The following is a 19,427-nucleotide window of genomic DNA, read 5'->3' as shown; positions in this document are numbered from 1 at the left end:
GAAAAACCCAATAAAAAAAAAAATATTTTTTCTAATACTCGTAGTAAAATATGGAAAAAATAAATAAATAAAAATTAAGTTATGTGGGTGACTTAATTTTTTCAATAACCCCCATGTTCCTGAAAGTCTGAGACACACATCTTTGTGCTTGCTTTCTTTCTTTCTTCCTTTTTTTTTTGGGTGATTTCAATTTACAGAGAAACAGCTTCAAACTCTTCTCAACAAATTATATAAATACACCCAAATGCCATTCAATTTCAACTAAAATAAGCACAATTAGCATAATCCCATCAAATTTTTTTACTTTTCTCTCTCCTAATCTTTAGATCTCACTGATTTTTGTTTGATCCCTTTAATTTCAACTCTGATCGCTGGTTTCTGCTTACCAGATTCGATTTGACTCTTTGAATTTTGTTGGGTTTGTATTTTTTTCTTTAATCGAATCGAGACACTGGACCCAATCATGAATCCCTTTTCGTCAGGAACCCGTTTGAGGTGAGTTTTTCAAATACCAATGTTTTAATTTCAGTGTAGATCAAGTTTTTAGACCATTTTATTTCATGGGTTGCTATGTTTTACTTTTGCAACATTTTTGTTTGTATTTTTATTGATTTTATGGGTTTTTTGAATTTCTTAATTTGAGGTTTAATTAGTTTTGTAGTTGAAAGTGTAATTGGAAGAAACGAAATGTGATCTTTAATGGTTCATTTCAGTTAAATTTGCCATTTGTTTTTGAGTTTGTTAACTTTTTGATGAGTTTGGAGTTAATTGTATTCAAGAGAGATTTCTAGTTAATTGTATTCCATAGGGCAATTTTGGAAGAGTGAAGGTTTTAGATGTTGGATGTTTTAGGGGGAGCAATGTTGAATTGTCGACAAATCGAGGTCTATGAATGTGATGAATCATGTAATCATTTACTCTAAGGGGATGGTGTTTTGGGTTTGGATATAATGGGAATTTTCGTTATATTGATGCTGCACATGCTTTTCGGACTCTTCTAATAAGCCTAATACTAGACTGACATAGTCACAAACTGATAGTCACTCAAGCAATGTGGCCAATGCAAAACCGCCGACCCATTTCAGGATTTTTCGTTATAGTAGGGTACAATCAGTTGATCAATATTATGCAGTCTTACCACAGTTTCCCTAGTGATTGTTATGTAACTTAGAGAAATCACATTTATTCACAAGGGGCTGATCAACTATGTCAGTGTGGGTCAATGTTGCTGTTATTAAGTGAGGACAGGTGATCCAGAGGATGGACTTAATATTAGTAAATTATGCAATTTTGTAATTACTTATCTGAACTGTGTAATTTTGCTTCCGCGGTGTTCATGGGGCTATGGTATAAACTTGGAAGGAAATTTTTGGAATTCACATGTACAACGTATTGAAATTAAATGGAATAGGAATGTAGCAAAGTAAAGTGAGTGTTTCATGTGGCTATGATAAATTTTTTGGGAAACTGTAAATATTATATATTTATATAAAGGCTATATGAATTAGGGTTGTAGCAAATAAAGTGAGTGTTTTCTTATTGCTTCATTCTTTGGAAAGATGAAGACAAGAAATAACACATTGGCTTAATTTTTAAGGTCAAATTTACATGGATATAGTTTGGTTAATTTTCAATTTTCATACGAATGATATGACAAAATTCAGCCAACAATGTTTGCAGCTTGGAGTGAAAGTTCCTAAACTTCGTCGGCCCTTTTCCCCCGGCAATACTCATTGAAGTCCTAGAATACATTGCTGGCAATATGAAAGCCAAGCCCAATCCTTCCCGCTTTCTTAAAGTGACTATTTGGACCTGAAAGTAGTGCATAGAAATAAGCAAGTTGATTGGGGATAGCAATTCTTGTTTGAGGGATGTATCTAGTGACTAGATCGTCTAAATGGGTAGCAATTAGCATGCAGTTTGAAACATTTAAAAGGATTGTCATAGCAAATCTTCTTAATATATTGAAGTCTTAAAATTTTCATTCCCCTTCATGATATGACTAGGATTATTTTTGTTTGGATTTTGTATTCCTATTAAATGGTTGTAGTTCTCATGCGGTCATGCCCTAGTTTCTCTAGTTTGCTTTGGTTGAATGTTCTTTGTGTACAAAGCTTGGAATGGTGAGAGTTACAGTGTGAATTAGTTGTTTTTCTTTTTTTTTTTTTTGGGGGGGGGGGCGGGTTGCAGATTGGGTCATGAGATGTTAAGGGCTGAGTATTGGAAATTTTTTTTTTTTTTTTTTTTTTTTTGGGGGGGAGCAGATTGGGTCATGAGATGTTAAGGGCTGAGTATTGGACAACAGTTGGAGATGTCTAGAGCAGTACTACCAGATGTTGCCACTCTGCAAGCACTAGAGGTCTAAATCCAGTTTCCTTCTTTTCGTAGTGATTTTTGGGAGCTTTGAGGAGTAGGGGATATTACTTTGCTGGATACTATTTTTATGAAGTTATGCTGTGTTGCTGTTCCTTTTTTCTGATGGACTGGTTGATCGCTGAAATGCTGCCACCCAGTGGCATTTAAAGCATTTGTTGACTGGCATTGTTGGGGGGGGGGGTGAGGGTGGCAATATTGTGGCGGCATGAGTGGGGATGGAGAGGCCTGACACCGGCAGCAGGCATTGTGATTACAATGGCAGTGATTCTAGTGGATGGCGGTGGTTTTGCGAACTCAATACCTTGGGAGTTTAAGAACCCAATATCTCGGGATTTGAAGGGTGCCCCCTTCCCCTGGTTTCAATAATAGAAATATGGTGTTTTTTTTTTTTTTTTTTTTTTTTTTTTTTTTTTTTTTTTTTTGAATGACAATAATAGAAATATGTTGAACCAAACATTATGTATGGTTAATTTGATCCAATTCCATACCGAATCCAAATATTGTGCACTTAAACTCCCCTTTAAATGCTCTATAGTTTGGATTTTAGTATCATTGACTTCATTGTATGATATTATAATGTGTCAGTGTCACCTTTTATTGTGCTGGATGAGTTAGCTTAGGGACGAGCTTAAGGGAATCAATGTCTTTGTGTAATCTTCTAACTAGTAATGAATTAAACTCCCTCCCTTTCATAGTTGTCCAATTCCTCCATATTGACTTTTGCTTACCCATGCAAAACTTTGATTATAAATGATCTTATCATCTACAAGTAATAATTCTTAAAGTTAATACTTTTGAAAATATACATAGAGATAAATTCAAAATAAATTAAATGATAACAATTGTTTTTATATATTAGTAGAAAAATATGGTCTGAAGACATGCGAATAGTGCAATAATTATTATGTTACTAATTTAAAAAAAAATCAGAGGGAATGATTGCATGCAATGTTTCTCCCTCTCTTTCTTCCTTTCCTTTTTCAATTGATGATCAATGTTGATCACTGATTGTGCAGTACTTCTTCATGCCTAGGAGGTTAACCTTGTTATCCCACCACTCTCTTGACTATTGAGTGTTTATTCCTTTTGGTTTATTTCTTTTATTTATTTATTATTTATTTTTTTTGGCTGTCGTAATCTATCTTTAAACAAGCTATCTTAATGCAGGGACATGATTCGTGCTATACGCGCTTGTAAAACGGCAGCAGAAGAACGTGGAGTTGTCAGAAAAGAATGTGCAGCTATCCGCGCTGCCATTAGTGAAAATGATGCAGATTACCGGCATCGAAACATGGCCAAGCTCATGTTTATTCACATGCTTGGTTACCCTACACATTTTGGGCAAATGGAATGCCTGAAGTTAATTGCCGCTCCTGGATTTCCAGAAAAAAGAATAGGATACCTGGGACTTATGTTACTTCTTGATGAAAGACAAGAAGTTCTTATGCTGGTTACAAATTCTTTAAAACAGTATCCTAACACCATGATGGTTTTTGTGTGGCTTTTGTTCCTCAATTAATAGACTATACTAACACGCGTGCCTAGAATTTTTATTATATTTGTTTGCCCCATTTTGCATCATCCTTAACATTTTATAGAGATCTCAACCACACAAACCAGTACATCGTGGGACTTGCTCTTTGTGCTCTTGGGAACATATGTTCTGCTGAAATGGCACGTGACCTTGCTCCAGAAGTAGAGAGATTGCTTCAATTTCGGGATCCAAATGTTCGCAAGAAAGTAAGATCTCATCTGAAATAGATACATGTCTATATTTAGAAGCAGATATATGTTTATGAACATTTCAGTTCATGTTTAGTTCATATCTTATATCTTAACTACATATTATGTCATGTTCTAGTAGTCATGAAACTCATGATAACTTCATATCATAGTTTCATTTGGGTGTGATTTTGGAATAGTACTGCGTCAACATCTGTCTGTTTGGTTTGAGCGGATGCTATATGTATACTCAAGTCCATTGAAAAGAAAGCTTGAAATTATATTTATGAGCTACATGGTTAAAGATGTGATTGTGGTGCTTGCTGCTGCAATTTTCTCCATTTAAGTTGCTTTGAATTGTTTACATTATAGTAATAAGCATGAATATTCCATGCTGAGTAGGAAGTTTACAATGCATGCCTTATTCCTGGTGTTGCCATTGACTTTAAAACCATTACATGCTGAATAGCAACTTCAATGTGATATAGGCAGCACTCTGCTCAATCCGGATTATAAAGAAAGTCCCTGATCTGGCGGAGAATTTCATAAATCCTGCCGCTTCTTTGCTCAAAGAAAAGCACCACGGAGTCCTGATAACTGGAGTCCAACTCTGTACGGATTTATGTAATATCAGCAAAGATGCACTTGAGTATTTCAGAAAGGTATTATTTTGGTCTTCATTCTGTTCTTATTGGAAATAAAGGGGTTCTTGTTTATTCCCAAAGTAAATTATCTAATCTATTGTTAGTTTTGAAATTTCTCAAGGATTTGTGTTTCTTGTTTTGTGCAACATTCAGCGGTCTGTAGTCCGGTCAAAAGTAATTTGAGAAATTTACAAATCCCCCCTCCCCCCCAATACCCTCTTTATGGAGAGAGGTGGAGGAAGCCCCATTCTGGTCTATTGTAATCTAACCAATTTGGTTTTCTTGATCTTCTAGAAATGCACTGATGCTGTGGTGAAAGTTCTAAAGGACCTTGTCAACAGTCCATATGCTCCAGAGTATGATATTGCTGGAATTACAGATCCTTTCCTCCACATCAGATTGCTGAGATTTTTGCGTGTTTTGGGTCATGGTGACGCTGACGCTAGTGACTGCATGAATGACTTACTTGCGCAGGTTTGTTTATTCTTCTCCTTGTCTTCCTTAATATTCCCCTAGTTCACCTAGTTGAATCCTCCCATGCTAGGGTCAAAATAAAGATAATGTTTGCCTCAATAAACAAATTATAACACAAATGAGTTTAGTAGGATTTATGATTGCATTGTCCCATACCATTATCCCAAAGTAACTTTGTTTGGGATAGTGGTCTGGGACCATGCAATACTTTCTTGTTGGGAGGGGGATAAAGAACATAGGTAGCAAAGTCAAGGATTAAGCATTTAAGTAATTATAATGTGAAAAGGCAATAAGAATAGTCTTCAAAAAAAAAAAAAAAAATAAAAAAAAAAATGAGAAGTTGGATGGGAATTTTAGAAGAAGCTAGTCATAGCTTTTCTGCAGGGCTTCTCTGGATTGTCTTGATGTTTAAAAACTGTGAGTTATTCCCAATTTTTGTCACTAGAAATGGTTAGTTTTACCTTTTTCAAATTGGCTCTTATAATGGTCAATTAGGTTGTCTTTGTTCAAAAGAGAATATCCTATTGACCTGTTGGTGGATGAGCATTTTATTTCAAATGCTAGAATGGGCTCAATTGAGCTGTTTGGGGATACATATAATATGGAATTGGATTTGTCTCAATTCCACACTCTTATTAAAACAAGCCCAAAACTAGAATTTGGAAATTCATCTTATATTGTCATTTCCAAATTCCATCTATTACCTCCTGGCTATTTCCAATTTTACCTCATATGTCTACGCTAACTCACTCATTCACTCCACTTTCAACTTTTCCCTCCGTTCTTCAATTTTTGACACCATGGATTTGTTTTTCAAGCAAGCCATCTATATTTTGCAAGGAACACCAGCGACAGAATCTGCACTGACCATTGCTAGATGCAGATTCAACATGTAGCCTCTAGTAGTAAGGGCACTAGACCTGATGCTAGAGGAGAGAGAAAGTGGGCATGAGAAGTGAGAAAATATTGGGGTTATAGGTTTCTTTTTTGGGCTGTGATTTTATTGAAGGGTTTTCTCATTAAGTTCTTGATCTGAACTATCATGGGAATAAACAAGAATTTATGGTTGAAATTCATGGTGGTAGTGGAGGAACGCACACAGCGGCAGTGAATGGGATGCAATGGCTGCTGCCGAGGTGCTCAATTCTAGAAATAAAATTCCTATGACTTCAAACTTGATGTTGAATTTACAATTCTGGAATCCAAATTATTCATATTTCTCAAACACTAGATTTGGAATTGAATGTCAACATCATTTTGAATTTGAATTCATGAACTTCAAATGAGTTGCAGGCTCCCAAACCTTCCCTAAATGTATACACCCCTTAAATTCACTTTTGATTCTTTTTAATGAATTTCTTTCAAGCTGGGTTGATTCTTGTAAGATTATTGCTTCAAAAAGGTGTTTCTTAATTGCATCCAGTTGGAGGCCATGAAGCTAAATTCCATTTGAAGCGTTTTGATCACATTTATGATTTCTCGTCCACATTAAACTGGATTGGGTTTTCTATTTTGTTCATCTATTTATGTTGCTGTGTCCTTTATCATATTGTATACAATATGGTGTTGATCATAATTCCTTTTTTGATTATGTACATTTTATTGTAGGTGGCAACAAAAACAGAGTCTAACAAGAATGCGGGAAATGCAATCCTGTATGAGTGTGTGGAAACTATTATGAACATTGAAGATAATAGTGGTTTGCGTGTACTAGCCATTAATATTCTTGGAAGATTTTTATCGAACAGGGACAATAACATTAGGTATATATCTTTTAATTTTCGTTCTTGTTTTTTCTGTTCACTCTCTCTCAGACTTTAAGCTGTTTTTAGATTGTGTAATATGTTTTCCTCAATTTCTGTTTGGTCATTTTCTACTTTATTTGTTCCAAAAGTTTGTTCTAGCTTACTTTTTGTGCCTCTAAGAAATAACTATTGGAGTATTGGTTGAAGAGGCAATATCTTCTTCATTTGATCCAAAGATACTGTCCCTCTAGAATTAATAGTGTTTTGCTGGGAATCCTCCTTCTCACCTTTGTAACATGGCTAGTAAATAGTATAATGGTTTATGGATTTTACATTGGCTTTCTATATTCTAAGTTCTAATGCTAAGCTGTAATCATGTGAGGTAAAATGCGTGGGTGAATCCCAGCAGAAGATAAAACAATCTTGAAAATTTGTAATTGATCTATGCAGCTTTTATTGTCGACCTTTTTTCCGTTAATTTTTTCGTTACTAATCAGTTGCTTAGGGAGTGCATTTATGCAGCTCTCATGTCCATTTGCTGTGCATTGGTCCATTATGCTTTCTGTATGAATTTCATTCAGTTTTTGAGGGGATGAAAATGATTTGAGTCACATAAAAGAAAATAATTTATGCTCTTTCACTTGCTTTGTTATCTTGGTTATTGTAAGGTCATTTTAAGGAGCTATTATTATTATTATTATTATTATTATTATTATTATTTTTGTCAGATATGTTGCCTTAAATATGTTGACGAGGGCTATAAATTTTGACGCTCAAGCAGTACAGAGACATCGAGCGACGATCTTAGAATGTGTGAAGGTATTTTCTATTTTGCTACTTGTTTGGCTTCTGTTGTCGATTGTTCATGTGCATTATGTAATTGTGTGTCATCTGTATAACTAGTATGGACCCCTCAATTTTTATTTATTCATCCTCTATAAAAATCCAGTCATTCGTGGCTCAGCGTTTTGGTTATATTAATACACATTGCTCTTTTATCAACCAGTTTTGTACTTCTACTCGTTCAACATCTAGAATGTGGCATTTTCATTGCTCTTTTATATTATAAGTAGGTACTTCACAAGTGGTTTAAGACTTTCAGAGAAGGCTATTTAAAATAGTTGGAGAAAGAAAATTTGATATATACTAAAGGACATTAGGACAAAGGGAATAGCTGAAAGGTGAGATTCTGATTCTGTCAACAATTTTTGGTGAGGGTGATGATTGCTGAAGGCCAGTGGCCAACCAATTGTTTAGTGATTGTTTTAAAAGTTACATTTCTGATCTCAAGGTCAAAATTTAATTAATATGTATTATATGGTCAATATGGAGCGATGCTAAATGCCTAATGGTTGCTGACCCATAACAATTTCTCTGTGTGTTGAATAAGATAACTGCACAGAGGATATTTTGTTATTTTCATGTCTTCTACTCTAGATAAGTTTCTTACTGCCACATATTTGCAATTGGATGATTGGTATGTGTCAATCATATATCTTTAAATAGAGAATGACTTCTGAGTTCTAAATATTATTTCTTTCCAGGATTCAGATGCTTCGATCAGGAAAAGGGCTCTTGAACTTGTGTATCTTCTAGTGAATGAGAGTAATGTAAAGCCTTTGACAAAAGAGCTAATTGACTATTTGGAAGTTAGTGACCTCGAATTTAAGGAGGATCTTACAGACAGAGTCTGCTCCATTGTTGACAAGTAAGTATACTTATATTGGGTGTGTAATTCATGCAGTTGTCCATCTGTAATGAGTAATGCAATTGAAGCTTGTTGTACTATACGCTTTGTTATTTATGCATTATCTTTGCTTAATTTTTGTTATGTAAGTGTTACTATTTGGGTCCTTGGAAATGATTAAAATGCCGATTAGGTCTATACAACTATATATGCACCTAAAGGCTCATAATTCAATTAAACAAATTTAATGTAATTTAGTGAATGCAAATTAATCATATTTGACATCCTAACACTCTCAAGAACATGATTTTATGGGAGTTGGCCTGGCAACTTGGCAAGTGATTCAGGGAAGCATGCCTTTTTTTTCTTTTTTATATATTTTTTTTTTTTGGACATACGTAAGCTTTGGTACCTCCATTTATGAATAAAGGTTACTGTTTATTGAAATGTGTTATTACAAGTTTGCTCTTCTCCACCTTGGTTCTTGGTTTTGGATTATAGTTACGTTTTTGTTTAACCAGCAAAAATAAATGAGAATTAATTCTTTCTTTGAGGAGGGGTCAACTGTGGGCTTGGTGGCTGGGGGTAGCAAAGATATTAGAATTGCTGTACGACAGACTGCCAAAGGCAGTGGCTGCGAAAGCAATACATGATTGGCATATATAGAGAATTACAAAGCTTGAGGGGCATTACTGACCTAAGGTGCCTATCATGAATATGGTCTTATAACTTAATTTTCCAAAGACCTTAATGGGAATTATTACTTATGGACTTATCTAGATTTTAAAGTCTGTGAAATATCACTATTGGTAGTAGCAAGGGAGGAAAAGGAAATAAACCACTAACACCCCACCCAACCCCCCCCCCCCCCCCCCCCCCTTGTGGATTCCCCTACTGGTGGGACTTGGGGATAACAAGTTGTATGTATCCATAACCATTATTAGACATCACAGAAAAACTGGTTGAAGTTATTGGCCCCTGTTTATGTGGTTTTAGGTTCTGGTGAAACTAACCAGCTAAGCTATCTCAGGTTTATACTTTTAAGCTTTGCCTGCTGGCTAAAGTCGATTTCGGTGCTGCGTAGAAAGGCTAGGTTCATTCTTTCACATTGGGAGGCTGACTACATCACTTTCTGTCACCATATTACTATGAAGACCTTGTTTAAATGCTCTTAAATAATCATACAAGACATTTGTTCTTGGGGTGGGGGGGGGGGATATATTTTTCCACTTTCAGCTAGGATTTTTATGAGTTGGATTTAAATGATCAATATATATATATATATTTATTTTTTTTTTAATTTTGTTGGTATGTATTTGGTTGAAAACTTCTTTTGCTGGTCAAATATTACAATTGACAAACTTTTTTTATTGCAAAATAGAGATTTATCAGAGGTTGAAATCAGAATTTTAAGTTTGTTGAACTTGAGTATTATTTTTACACTTTTTTTCCACTTTCAGCTAGGATTTTTATGAGTTGGATTTAAATGATCAATATATATATATATATATATTTTTTTTTTTTATTTTTTTGTTTTTTTAAATTTTGTTGGTATGTATTTGGTTGAAAACTTCTTTTGCTGGTCAAATATTACAATTGACAAACTTTTTTATTGCAAAATAGAGATTTATCTGAGGTTGAAATCAGAATTTTAAGTTTCTTGAACTTGAGTATTATTTTTACACATTTTTTGCCCCCCCCCCTCCTTAATAATCATACAAGACATTTGTTCTTGGGGGGGGGGATATATTTTACCACTTTCAGCTAGGATTTTTATGAGTTGGATTTAAATGATCAATATATATATATATATATTTTTTTTTTTTTTTATATTTTTTAATTTTGTTGGTATGTATTTGGTTGAAATCTTCTTTGCTGGTCAAATATTACAATTGACAAACTTTTTTATTGCAAAATAGAGATTTATCTGAGGTTGAAATCAGAATTTTAAGTTTCTTGAACTTGAGTATTATTTTTACACTTCCCCCCCCCCCTTGTTGCTAATTGATTAAATTTTGTGAAATGTGACTTAAATTTCCTAATTTGTAGTAGTTTTAACTTTATCATATGTCATATCCAATAGTTGTAAGATTCTTTTTTTTTTTTTTTTTTTTTTTTTTTTTTCCCTATGAAATGCTTTATTTATTGCAAAGAAATTGCAACAATTGGGTTTCATAGATCTTCAAGAAAAGAAAGTTTTCATCCTCCACCAACTAGTAATCAGCTAATCACCCATATACCTCTGATTACCTGCCTTTTAATTCCCACCTCCCTAGCCACCTTAGCCAGTCAGCATCGATGACCCAACATCACCAAACAATGCAACTTAAGGCCTGCTAGGCTCTGAGGTCTGTCAGTTCAAAGGCTGCTCCTTTATGCCAGCCTCCAAGCCCTCCCATATTCCTCAGATTTCTGCTGCCTTCCTTTCTTCTCATTTCTACCCATATTGCATTGCATTTGATGCCCCACCCTCCCCCATCACCGGCGATTAGCCCTCATGCTTTCCATTTTCTTTTCAACGCGGTCTTTCTCTTTTCTTTGAGATTTGAACCATTGGACCCTATGGTGATCAAATGTGATCTGTAGTTTTAAATCTGACCTTTCTGGGCAAGTTTAACTACAATAGGGTCTATTTGTGTCTAGGGTATGCGGTCAAAAGTAGTTTGGGTTTCTTTTGTGGTGGTTATGGTATTTGAGTGTGGCTAGGCCACTAGGGTGGGTTGGTTAGCAGTGTTCATGGTGGTTGATGGTACTGGTGGCTTTGAATTGAGGCAGGTTGGTGACTAGCTAGGATTGAAGGAAAGGAGGTAAGGGGTAGGGGTGAATGGTGTGGGAAGTTGCTCTTTGGCTTTGAAGGTGGTGTAGGCTGATTGCTCTTGAAGATGGTGGCAGCTGGTGCTCTTGAAGGTGGTGTAGGTGAGGCAGTAAGCCGGCACTTGAGAGAGGTGTTGGGGTTGTGTTACTTACCTGGGTTGTTTTTATTTGTTTCTATTTTTATTTTTTATTTTTTATTATTTAAATTTTAATCCCTTGTTAGTTATTCGGGTAAGGGCATGGTTAGTCATGTCTAAAACTTGCCCTATATAGAAGTGTTGCTATGTTATCGAACGGGGGAAGTATCTATTTAAATTAATAAATTGATACTCTTTTTTAAGAGCTTGCCTTTCTCTATATGATATGTCAGCTGCTTTCTATATGATATGTCAGCAGCTCTGCTGCTGCTGCAAGTTTGACAACTGAAGAACCCCTCCTTCATTATTTTGAGCTCTTCTGTATCTTTCAACTATTTGGAGCTGGGAATTTTTAAGGAAGTAATGAACTAATAAAGATCTAACAGTGTGTTTAGTCAGCTTTTGGAGGGAAAGGGAGGGGAGGCAATGAGAGGTTAGAGTAAGATAGGTGAGGGGAGGGAAAGAGCAAACTTCCAATTTCCACGTCTTTATAATGGTGGAGGGGATTTGGTTTGTTAAAAGAGGAAGGGAAATAGATTCATACAATTCCTTTCCTTTCTCTTCCCCTATTTCATATCCAGACAAGGGAGATTCCTTCACATTTACTCCCGATCTCCTATCCAAACATATCATACTGAAACCATTTTTCTTGTCGTGGTTAGATGATATTTATCAATGTAATTTGTCTGAGTATGAATCTTGGTCATGTGTTTGTTGGATTGCTGCTAGAGTTTCTCACCAGTCAGGTCATTGTTTGCCGTGGGTGTTAGGTAGAAGGGCCTGGGTTGTTAATTTCTTGTTGTGTGCTTCTGCTTTGTTTTATTTTAACAGTATTTAGTAATGCAAATTGCGCTGCTCTAACAAAAAAAAAAAAAAAAAAAAAAAGAAGGGAAAACCATGATTCTGGGTTTGTGACAGCATAAATATTACTATCAGTGTTGTGTGTAGTTATTTAACCAAGTATTAAATTAATTAATAGTACTTAGACATTTTTTGAAAAAATTGAAACCCAACATAGAATGGAAAATACATATAAAGCTACAAATATTTAATTATAGAAGTAATATCACTAAGGCTGGCTTTTTTCCATCCCATATTCCCATGTGAGTGGCTTCTTAATCTTACCTGTTTCCCATCGACCTAGGTGATTAAAGTGTACTAACTTTGACCCTAAGTTGCCAAAACTTGTATGGAGTTATGATACAAAACTTATTGTATCTCTAACTTTTTCTTAAGAATCTTTTATTGCAAAATTATCTTTTTATAGTATTTGTGATAATGTAATGATAGAGATCAGTGATAATATGTAAAGATCAAATTTGGCCTGTTATATTAGGAAGAAGAGAGAGGGGGGTGGGGGGGGGGAGGTAGTAAATAGTTGGTAGCTGTGAAATCATAAATTAATTATTAGGTACATGTAACATGATAGTTTTCCATGGTTATCATATGCACTGTGTTTAATAGAAAAGTCAATTTAGTAGAAAGTGTATGTATCTTGTTAGTTGTCACTCTTGTCTTTTGGTTGTGATTTGGTTGAGTGTTAATTTGGCTGATAATTGTTTATTTGGTGAATGTTCTTGTTGTTTTAGGTTTTCACCAGATAAGATTTGGTACATTGATCAAATGCTGAAGGTTCTTTGTGAGGTATGCACTTGCTTGGTCACAGTAATGGGGGTTTTAGCTTGGTTGGGAAACCTGTTTCATATCTATAGTTGTTTTGATGATGGGTTTTTCATTCCCTTGTTTGAATGAGATGCTCTCAATATTTTTTTTGTTAACTAGACCCAACCCTCAAATAGAGAGGAAATATACTGAAGGGAGGTAAAACCTGAAACTAAACATTTCAGAGGAAGCCAGTTCTCTTTTCCTTTACCATGGGGGTGGGTTATGCTCGTCTGTACTCTTCATTTTTCCAGAGCATTGATCGTTGTGGTTTCCTTAGCAGGCTGGCAATTATGTGAAGGATGAAGTGTGGCATGCTCTTATTGTTGTTATAAGTAACGCTGTCAGTCTCCATGGGTATACGGTTAGGTCCCTTTACAGAGCTCTTCAAGCATCAACTGAGCAGGTATTGTCTTTGTTCTCATAAATTAAGTGTTCATATTGTCATCCTGTTTTCTTTTTGACAAATAATAACATTCAGCTGCTGCTTTTTATTTCAGGAAACTCTAGTCAAAGTGGCAGTTTGGTGCATTGGAGAATATGGTGATATGTTGGTCAACAATGTTGGGATGCTAGACACAGAGGACCCAATAACTGTGAGTTCATTCTGTTCTAAAGTCTCTTACTCTCTTGGTTTGAAACATAGCTCTGTTTTGTTTGTTCTCTAGATATGGATTCCTTTTTTGTGTTGCAGTTGCAGGAATATATTCCCACACTAGGATCACATTGCAACTCTTTTATGTGGTTTTGAGTTATAAGATAATATATGAAGCAAGTTCTACCTGTTTCTTATGCTGTCTAGATCATTGTCTAAAGTTTCAGTATGTCTGATTGATGAAAACAGTATCCTTGATAAATATACTATGCTCTTTTTACTTCATATTATTTTTTTTTTTTGGTGGGGGGTATTTGTTTGGTAGCCACTGGTTCATTCTGATGATCATGATTTGGATGAAAGAATAATTATCGTTGATGTGGGTAAAAAATTTCAGCTACAGCCAAATGAGGCATTTCTAAGATGAATAGGGGTGATCAAACACAGTATAACTTGCTACCCTATCTTCTGCAAATCCATCTACAATTCTTCAAATGATCGAGAATTTCTGTGTGTGTGTGTGTGTGTGTGTGCGAAAACATTCTTAGTATTTGTCCCCATGACAAGGATAAAGACCAAAAGACTAAAACATCCACAATTTATGCCGAAACCTAAATCTGTAACTGTAAGCCCCCCATGTACCCCCCTGTAAATGTTAAATATTTAGTGCCCTACTGACTTTAGCACAACAAATGGCTGGGCACTGAAATCTTTTATGAGATTTCCTGGAAGTAGTATCTAGCAGTTTCTTAGATGATGTCACAATTTACTATATGAATCTGCTAATTAGCATAATTCTTTCTAATTATAGTAGGAGCATATTCTTGCTACTTGTTAGTCTCAAACTTGGGCCTCCTAGTCTGTCTAGTACGTATATAATTCGTCGGGTTTTTTTTTTAGATGAAACACTTCTTGTTTCACAGTTGCCAATGCATATGTTCAACCAGTTAAACCACCAATAAGTAAAAATCTTAGTATTTGATGTTTGGAAAATATAAATTAAGACGAACCTAACAAGACCCCACATGACTTTTTCCTTATGAAAGTCACTGTAAGAATAGTCTGTATAATATGTGCGTAGTGTAAATTTTAAAGTGTTTCGTTTAAAAAAATGGAGGAAGTATTTGTTTGTCTCCATCATTAGATCTCTCTCTCTCCCCCTTTTTTTCTAGGTGGGGATTGTGCTATCTACTTTTGTTACCATCAGTTGGTCCCATGTGGTGGCGACAGCTTTGGATTCTCTGCTTGCATTGTAAGGCTGTGCCTTGCTTAACCTGCTGAAAATGATCATTTTATCTTAATAATCATTTGGATTGCCATTTTCATTCTTGATCTTGCCGGTAATCCACTATGTGTGTGTGTGTGTCAAAGCTGGTTTAATATTTTTGAGGTTTTCTGAACAGGTAACCGAATCTGATGCAGTGGATGCAATTGAGAATGCTATCAAGAGTCACAACTCGGATGTTACCACTACATTAAGCCTATGGGAGACGAAGTCCGGATCAATCCCGGGCATTTCTGCGGCTGAGAAGGCGAACACGTCTCCACTGGCCCGTAGGAGTTGGACGAGTGCCGCACGGGTGTTTGGCTCCAGTGACGACCCGATGCTAACACATCTGTTCGGATCTCCTACGGTCAGTTCTATTGACTCGGTCAGGTCATCCGTTTCCATGCTCTTAGAGTTGGATTCCTCGAATTCCGGCCTGCTATCAATATTAGCAGACTTTCCTGACCGCGGCTGGCCATCAGAGTCGTTCGGCTCTGAGGCGGAGTCAGCCTTTTGGCCCCCATCAGATTTCTCGTTGCCTGGGGCTTCATTAGCCGAAACGTCTGAGCCTCTCGGCTTTTTGGCGTTTCGGTCCCGGTGCTTTTCCTCCCCATCGCCACGGTCGCCTCGGCGAGACGTGGATGGCTTGAGGTGATTGCATCGGCGGGCTTCTTTTTGACTGCCCTTTATTTTCTCGGAGCGTCCCTCGTCTGAAACGTATATCATGATTTGATGATACGTGGAGACGACTCCTTGAATGCCGTGAATGAGGGGTCTCCCCATGATCACGTTGTATGCAGATGGAGCATCTACGACCAAAAATTCGGCCATGATATTCCTAGCTGCTCGGCCTTCGCCGATGGTGACAGGAAGTGTAATCTTCCCGTCAGGATACGAGGAAGAGCCGTTGAATCCAGACACCGGGTAGGGTGCGGGGGCCAGGTGCTCGGCTCCCATCCTCAGCTGGTCGAACGCTCCTCGGAAGAGGATGTTCGCCCCGCTACCGCCGTCGACGAGGGTCCGCCAGACGTTGCGGTTGGCGATGCCCAGAATGATTACTAGTGGGTCATCGTGGGGGTATACCACCCCCTCACAGTCTTCGGCTGTGAACAGGATGTTCGGCGCCGGTGACTGGGACTGCCGAAGCTCAGCCTGATGAATCTGATGGGTTAGACCCCTCAGTTGGCGTTTGGCTGTGCCTCGCGAGATTCCCCCGGAAATAACCAGGATGTCGAGGGACTCCTTGCCCTGAGGTCCCTTATCCTTCTTCCGAGCGAAGTTGAGGTCCTGCCGAGAATCTTTTTCAGCTTTTTTTCTCCTCGCGCCTGTCCGCGAGGTATTGGCTCAGGTACCCCTTGCGGACCAGATCCTCAATCTGGTCCTTCAGCTGGACGCAGTCCTCGGTGCGATGTCCGGGTGAGTCATGAAACTCGCACCACTGGTCCTTTCCCCTCGTCTGATGCCAGGGAGGCAACGGACGAGGTTTTTTGAATCTCCCCTCGTCCTTCGTCGTGCTGAAAATCTTAGCACGGGGAAGGGAGAGTGGAGTGTATGAATCGTACCTTCCCGTGTAGGGAAAGTGTCTTTCCTTCTTCGGCTCGGCAGCAGAGGACGGTTCTGAGGCCTTAGCCTTCCCTTTCCTCTGCGCCGAGACTTCGGGCTGCTGCCCTTTCGGCTTCTCAATTCTCGGACGAGACTGAGACCTGGATCTGTTCCACTCCTCGGCTCGGATGAACCTATCCGATGCTTCCAAGGCTTCCTCCAGGGTCTGCGGGGGATGCATGACCATGAAGTCCAGGAACTTTCCAGCTTGGAGGCCGTTCCGTAGCGCGAACACGGCCAGGCCTTGATCCAGGCTTGTGATTCCGGATGACTCGTTGCTGAAGCGAGTCAGATAGTCGCGGAGGCTCTCGTCCTCCGCCTGCTGCAGACTCATTAGCTCTGCAGTGGTCTTCTCTCGGCGGTTGGCCGTAGAGAATTTGCTCTTGAACTTGTTGGAGAGGTCGTTCCAACCGGTTATGGAGCCTTCCTTGAGCCCTTTGGTGATCCAGGATTGGGCAACACCTTTGAGGGTCGTAGGAAAGTATTTACACCAGGTAGCCTCAGACCTCGGGTTCAGATACATGTGCCCCTCGTAAGAGGCAATGTGATCCTTAGGATCTGAGGTACCATCGTAAGTAATATGTGCCGGGATTTTGACCGTTGGCACATGCTCTTCCAGAATCCACTTCTGGAAGGGCGAGTTCGATGGAACCATGACCGCCTTCCCCTTGTACCCGGCCTCAGGGACCTCGCTCCCTCCTCTCTCAGAGGTGGAAGTGGTTTTCGTCCCCGGCTGAGACAAGGTTGGGTGGGGTCCGGTATCCTCTGGGAAGGTGAGGCGGCTATGCACACTCACCTCCCTCGAACCCAAGCGTTCGTGAACGCTTTGGCGGGCGAATTCCGGGTCCTTGGAGGGCCCCATGGAATTCTGAGCTTCAGAGTGGTCAGAGGGTTGAGGGTTCCTCCTCCTCTCCTTACTGGAGTTTCGGGTGTCCCCTCGCCACCTCTGGCCGAGCTCTCTATGTGGTGGAACTTGTCCACCATCATCCTGACCGATCCTCCTTTTCAGGTTTCTCGGCTGGCGATCATCAGGCATCTGGATTGGAGCCCCTTGAGCTTTAAGGAACTCCATGCAGATGGCCACTGCTCTGGCCACTTCCTCGGTGGAGGGTCCGGAGGGAGGAGTCTCCCGCGGATGTGACCTGGATTGCACGCTATGGCGCGGCGGGGAGTTCCTCGCACCTGAGCCACTCGGTCTCGGGGATGGCCCCGGCTGCCGAGTGTGGTGCGAGGTGTTCTCCTCCTGGAGGCTAGGACCTCTTGAGGCTTCCCTTTCCGGAGAAATGGGGGCCTCCGATTCGGAAGAGGCTTGCTCCGGGGAGGGATAAACCGGCTGGCGTTCCCTCACCGTAATCCGGCCTCCTCCCTTCTTAGCCTTCTTGGAACTCTTTCCACTCTTAGTCATGGCGACTGCCGGAGTGTTTGATGACTGACGCGAAATTTAGTAGCGTTCCCCACAGACGGCGCCAAATTGTTTCGGATGAAAACAATCGAATCTCGGAAGATCCTTTTATCTTGAGGGAACTTGGTCTCGGTCCGAACGACGCAGGAGCCGAGGGTTTCCTGCACAACAAATACACGTAAACTAGCCTCGGGGGGACGCCGAGGAAGGCCCCTCCGATGCTTAAGTCAGTATATTAGAGAGAGAAAGCTGTGCAAGAGTTTAGTTGCTTGAGGCTTTATTGTCTTACCAAGAATTGACCAAATTGTTGGCTTTTATACCTTGGCTAATGAAGGAGGCGGATTGGGCCCGGAAGTCAGTTGGGCTGGGCCAAGCTGATTGGGCCGTTGACTGACCTTGACATGGCTTTGAGGATGTTGATTTTTGACTTTAGCACATTTGGAGAGTTGAACCTTAACCTTGGGCTTTTAATTGGATCATTCAGTGACCAGGCCCAATTGGACTAAATTGGACCCAAACAGTACCTACAGATGATATGGTTCATACATCCATATTTGGGAATGTTGCTCAAGTTAACTTTGAGGTTGGGTATGATTTACAAGCAAAAAGGGTATCATTTGTTCCAACAGACTGCACCAAGTATTAAATTCCATCAAAGCTGTTACAATATATTCATGTACCACACTATCATTAAGAAAAATAGGGAATGTTTTGGGGAAAAAGCGTGATGATCTTTCATTATTTATGACATTTCTTGATAACTAACCATGTGAGATGAAGTCCATTCAATATGAATACGTACTAGTCCACAAAAAGGTTTCAATGTTCATATTATTTATCTACTTCGATACTAAAATAAATATTAAAGGATGATCATGGAAATTTTATGTTAAATATATTTCTATTAATCTATTACTGTACTGCCTTTGTGATGTATGGTTTACATATTCACAAATAATGGTATTTCTCATAAAGATATTCAGTATTTTTTTTTTAATGGTTTAGAAGAATATTCATTCGCTGATTTCATATAAAAATAAGAAAAGAAAGGAAAAAAAGAAAGAAGAATATTCATTGATAGTCCCATTTCTAGCTAAAAAGCAAGGAGTCACTATTGATATGTGTGTGAAAAGAAGAATTTCTCTATGATTGTAGGGTTGCAAAAAGAAACAGAAAGGTACTTTGATTGTAACAATGAGTGGATTGAAATGAAGGGGTGAAGTAAAGGTGCCAAGAAATAATGTGAAATGTAACAAAAGGAAGGCTTGTCTTGATAGGAAGTGGGTCTTATATAAAACAA

At 38.5% G+C, this 19,427-nt stretch overlaps 1 protein-coding gene across 1 annotated transcript; it reads left to right on the top strand.

Annotated features, from left to right (window-relative positions):
* Positions 1-103: 103 nt before the first annotated feature.
* LOC110707623 (AP-1 complex subunit gamma-2-like) lies at positions 104-18,773 on the top strand. The gene is made up of 13 exons (XM_021885652.1): positions 104-495; positions 3,544-3,846; positions 3,975-4,116; positions 4,587-4,760; positions 5,037-5,216; positions 6,825-6,979; positions 7,690-7,780; positions 8,506-8,669; positions 13,189-13,243; positions 13,545-13,667; positions 13,762-13,857; positions 15,260-15,368; positions 18,649-18,773. Exons 1-13 carry the CDS (start codon positions 464-466, stop codon positions 18,771-18,773), a joined length of 1,749 nt encoding a protein of 582 aa, XP_021741344.1. The 5' UTR covers positions 104-463.
* Positions 18,774-19,427: the final 654 nt, after the last annotated feature.

Source organism: Chenopodium quinoa, unplaced genomic scaffold (genome assembly GCF_001683475.1).
Source record: "Chenopodium quinoa cultivar QQ74 unplaced genomic scaffold, ASM168347v1, whole genome shotgun sequence".
In the NCBI taxonomy this organism is placed as follows: domain Eukaryota; kingdom Viridiplantae; phylum Streptophyta; class Magnoliopsida; order Caryophyllales; family Amaranthaceae; genus Chenopodium; species Chenopodium quinoa.
The sequence above is the reverse complement of the archived record's forward strand: the minus strand, read 5'-3'. Positions and strand labels throughout refer to the sequence as shown.

Bases quoted from the DNA above. Each gene is read 5' to 3' on its own strand.
- LOC110707623 (XM_021885652.1), top strand. From the start codon at position 464: ATGAATCCCTTTTCGTCAGGAACCCGTTTGAG. The intron at 4,117-4,586 runs GTAAGATCTCAT...AATGTGATATAG, and splicing joins ATCCAAATGTTCGCAAGAAA to GCAGCACTCTGCTCAATCCG. The intron at 8,670-13,188 runs GTAAGTATACTT...TTGTTGTTTTAG, and splicing joins GTCTGCTCCATTGTTGACAA to GTTTTCACCAGATAAGATTT.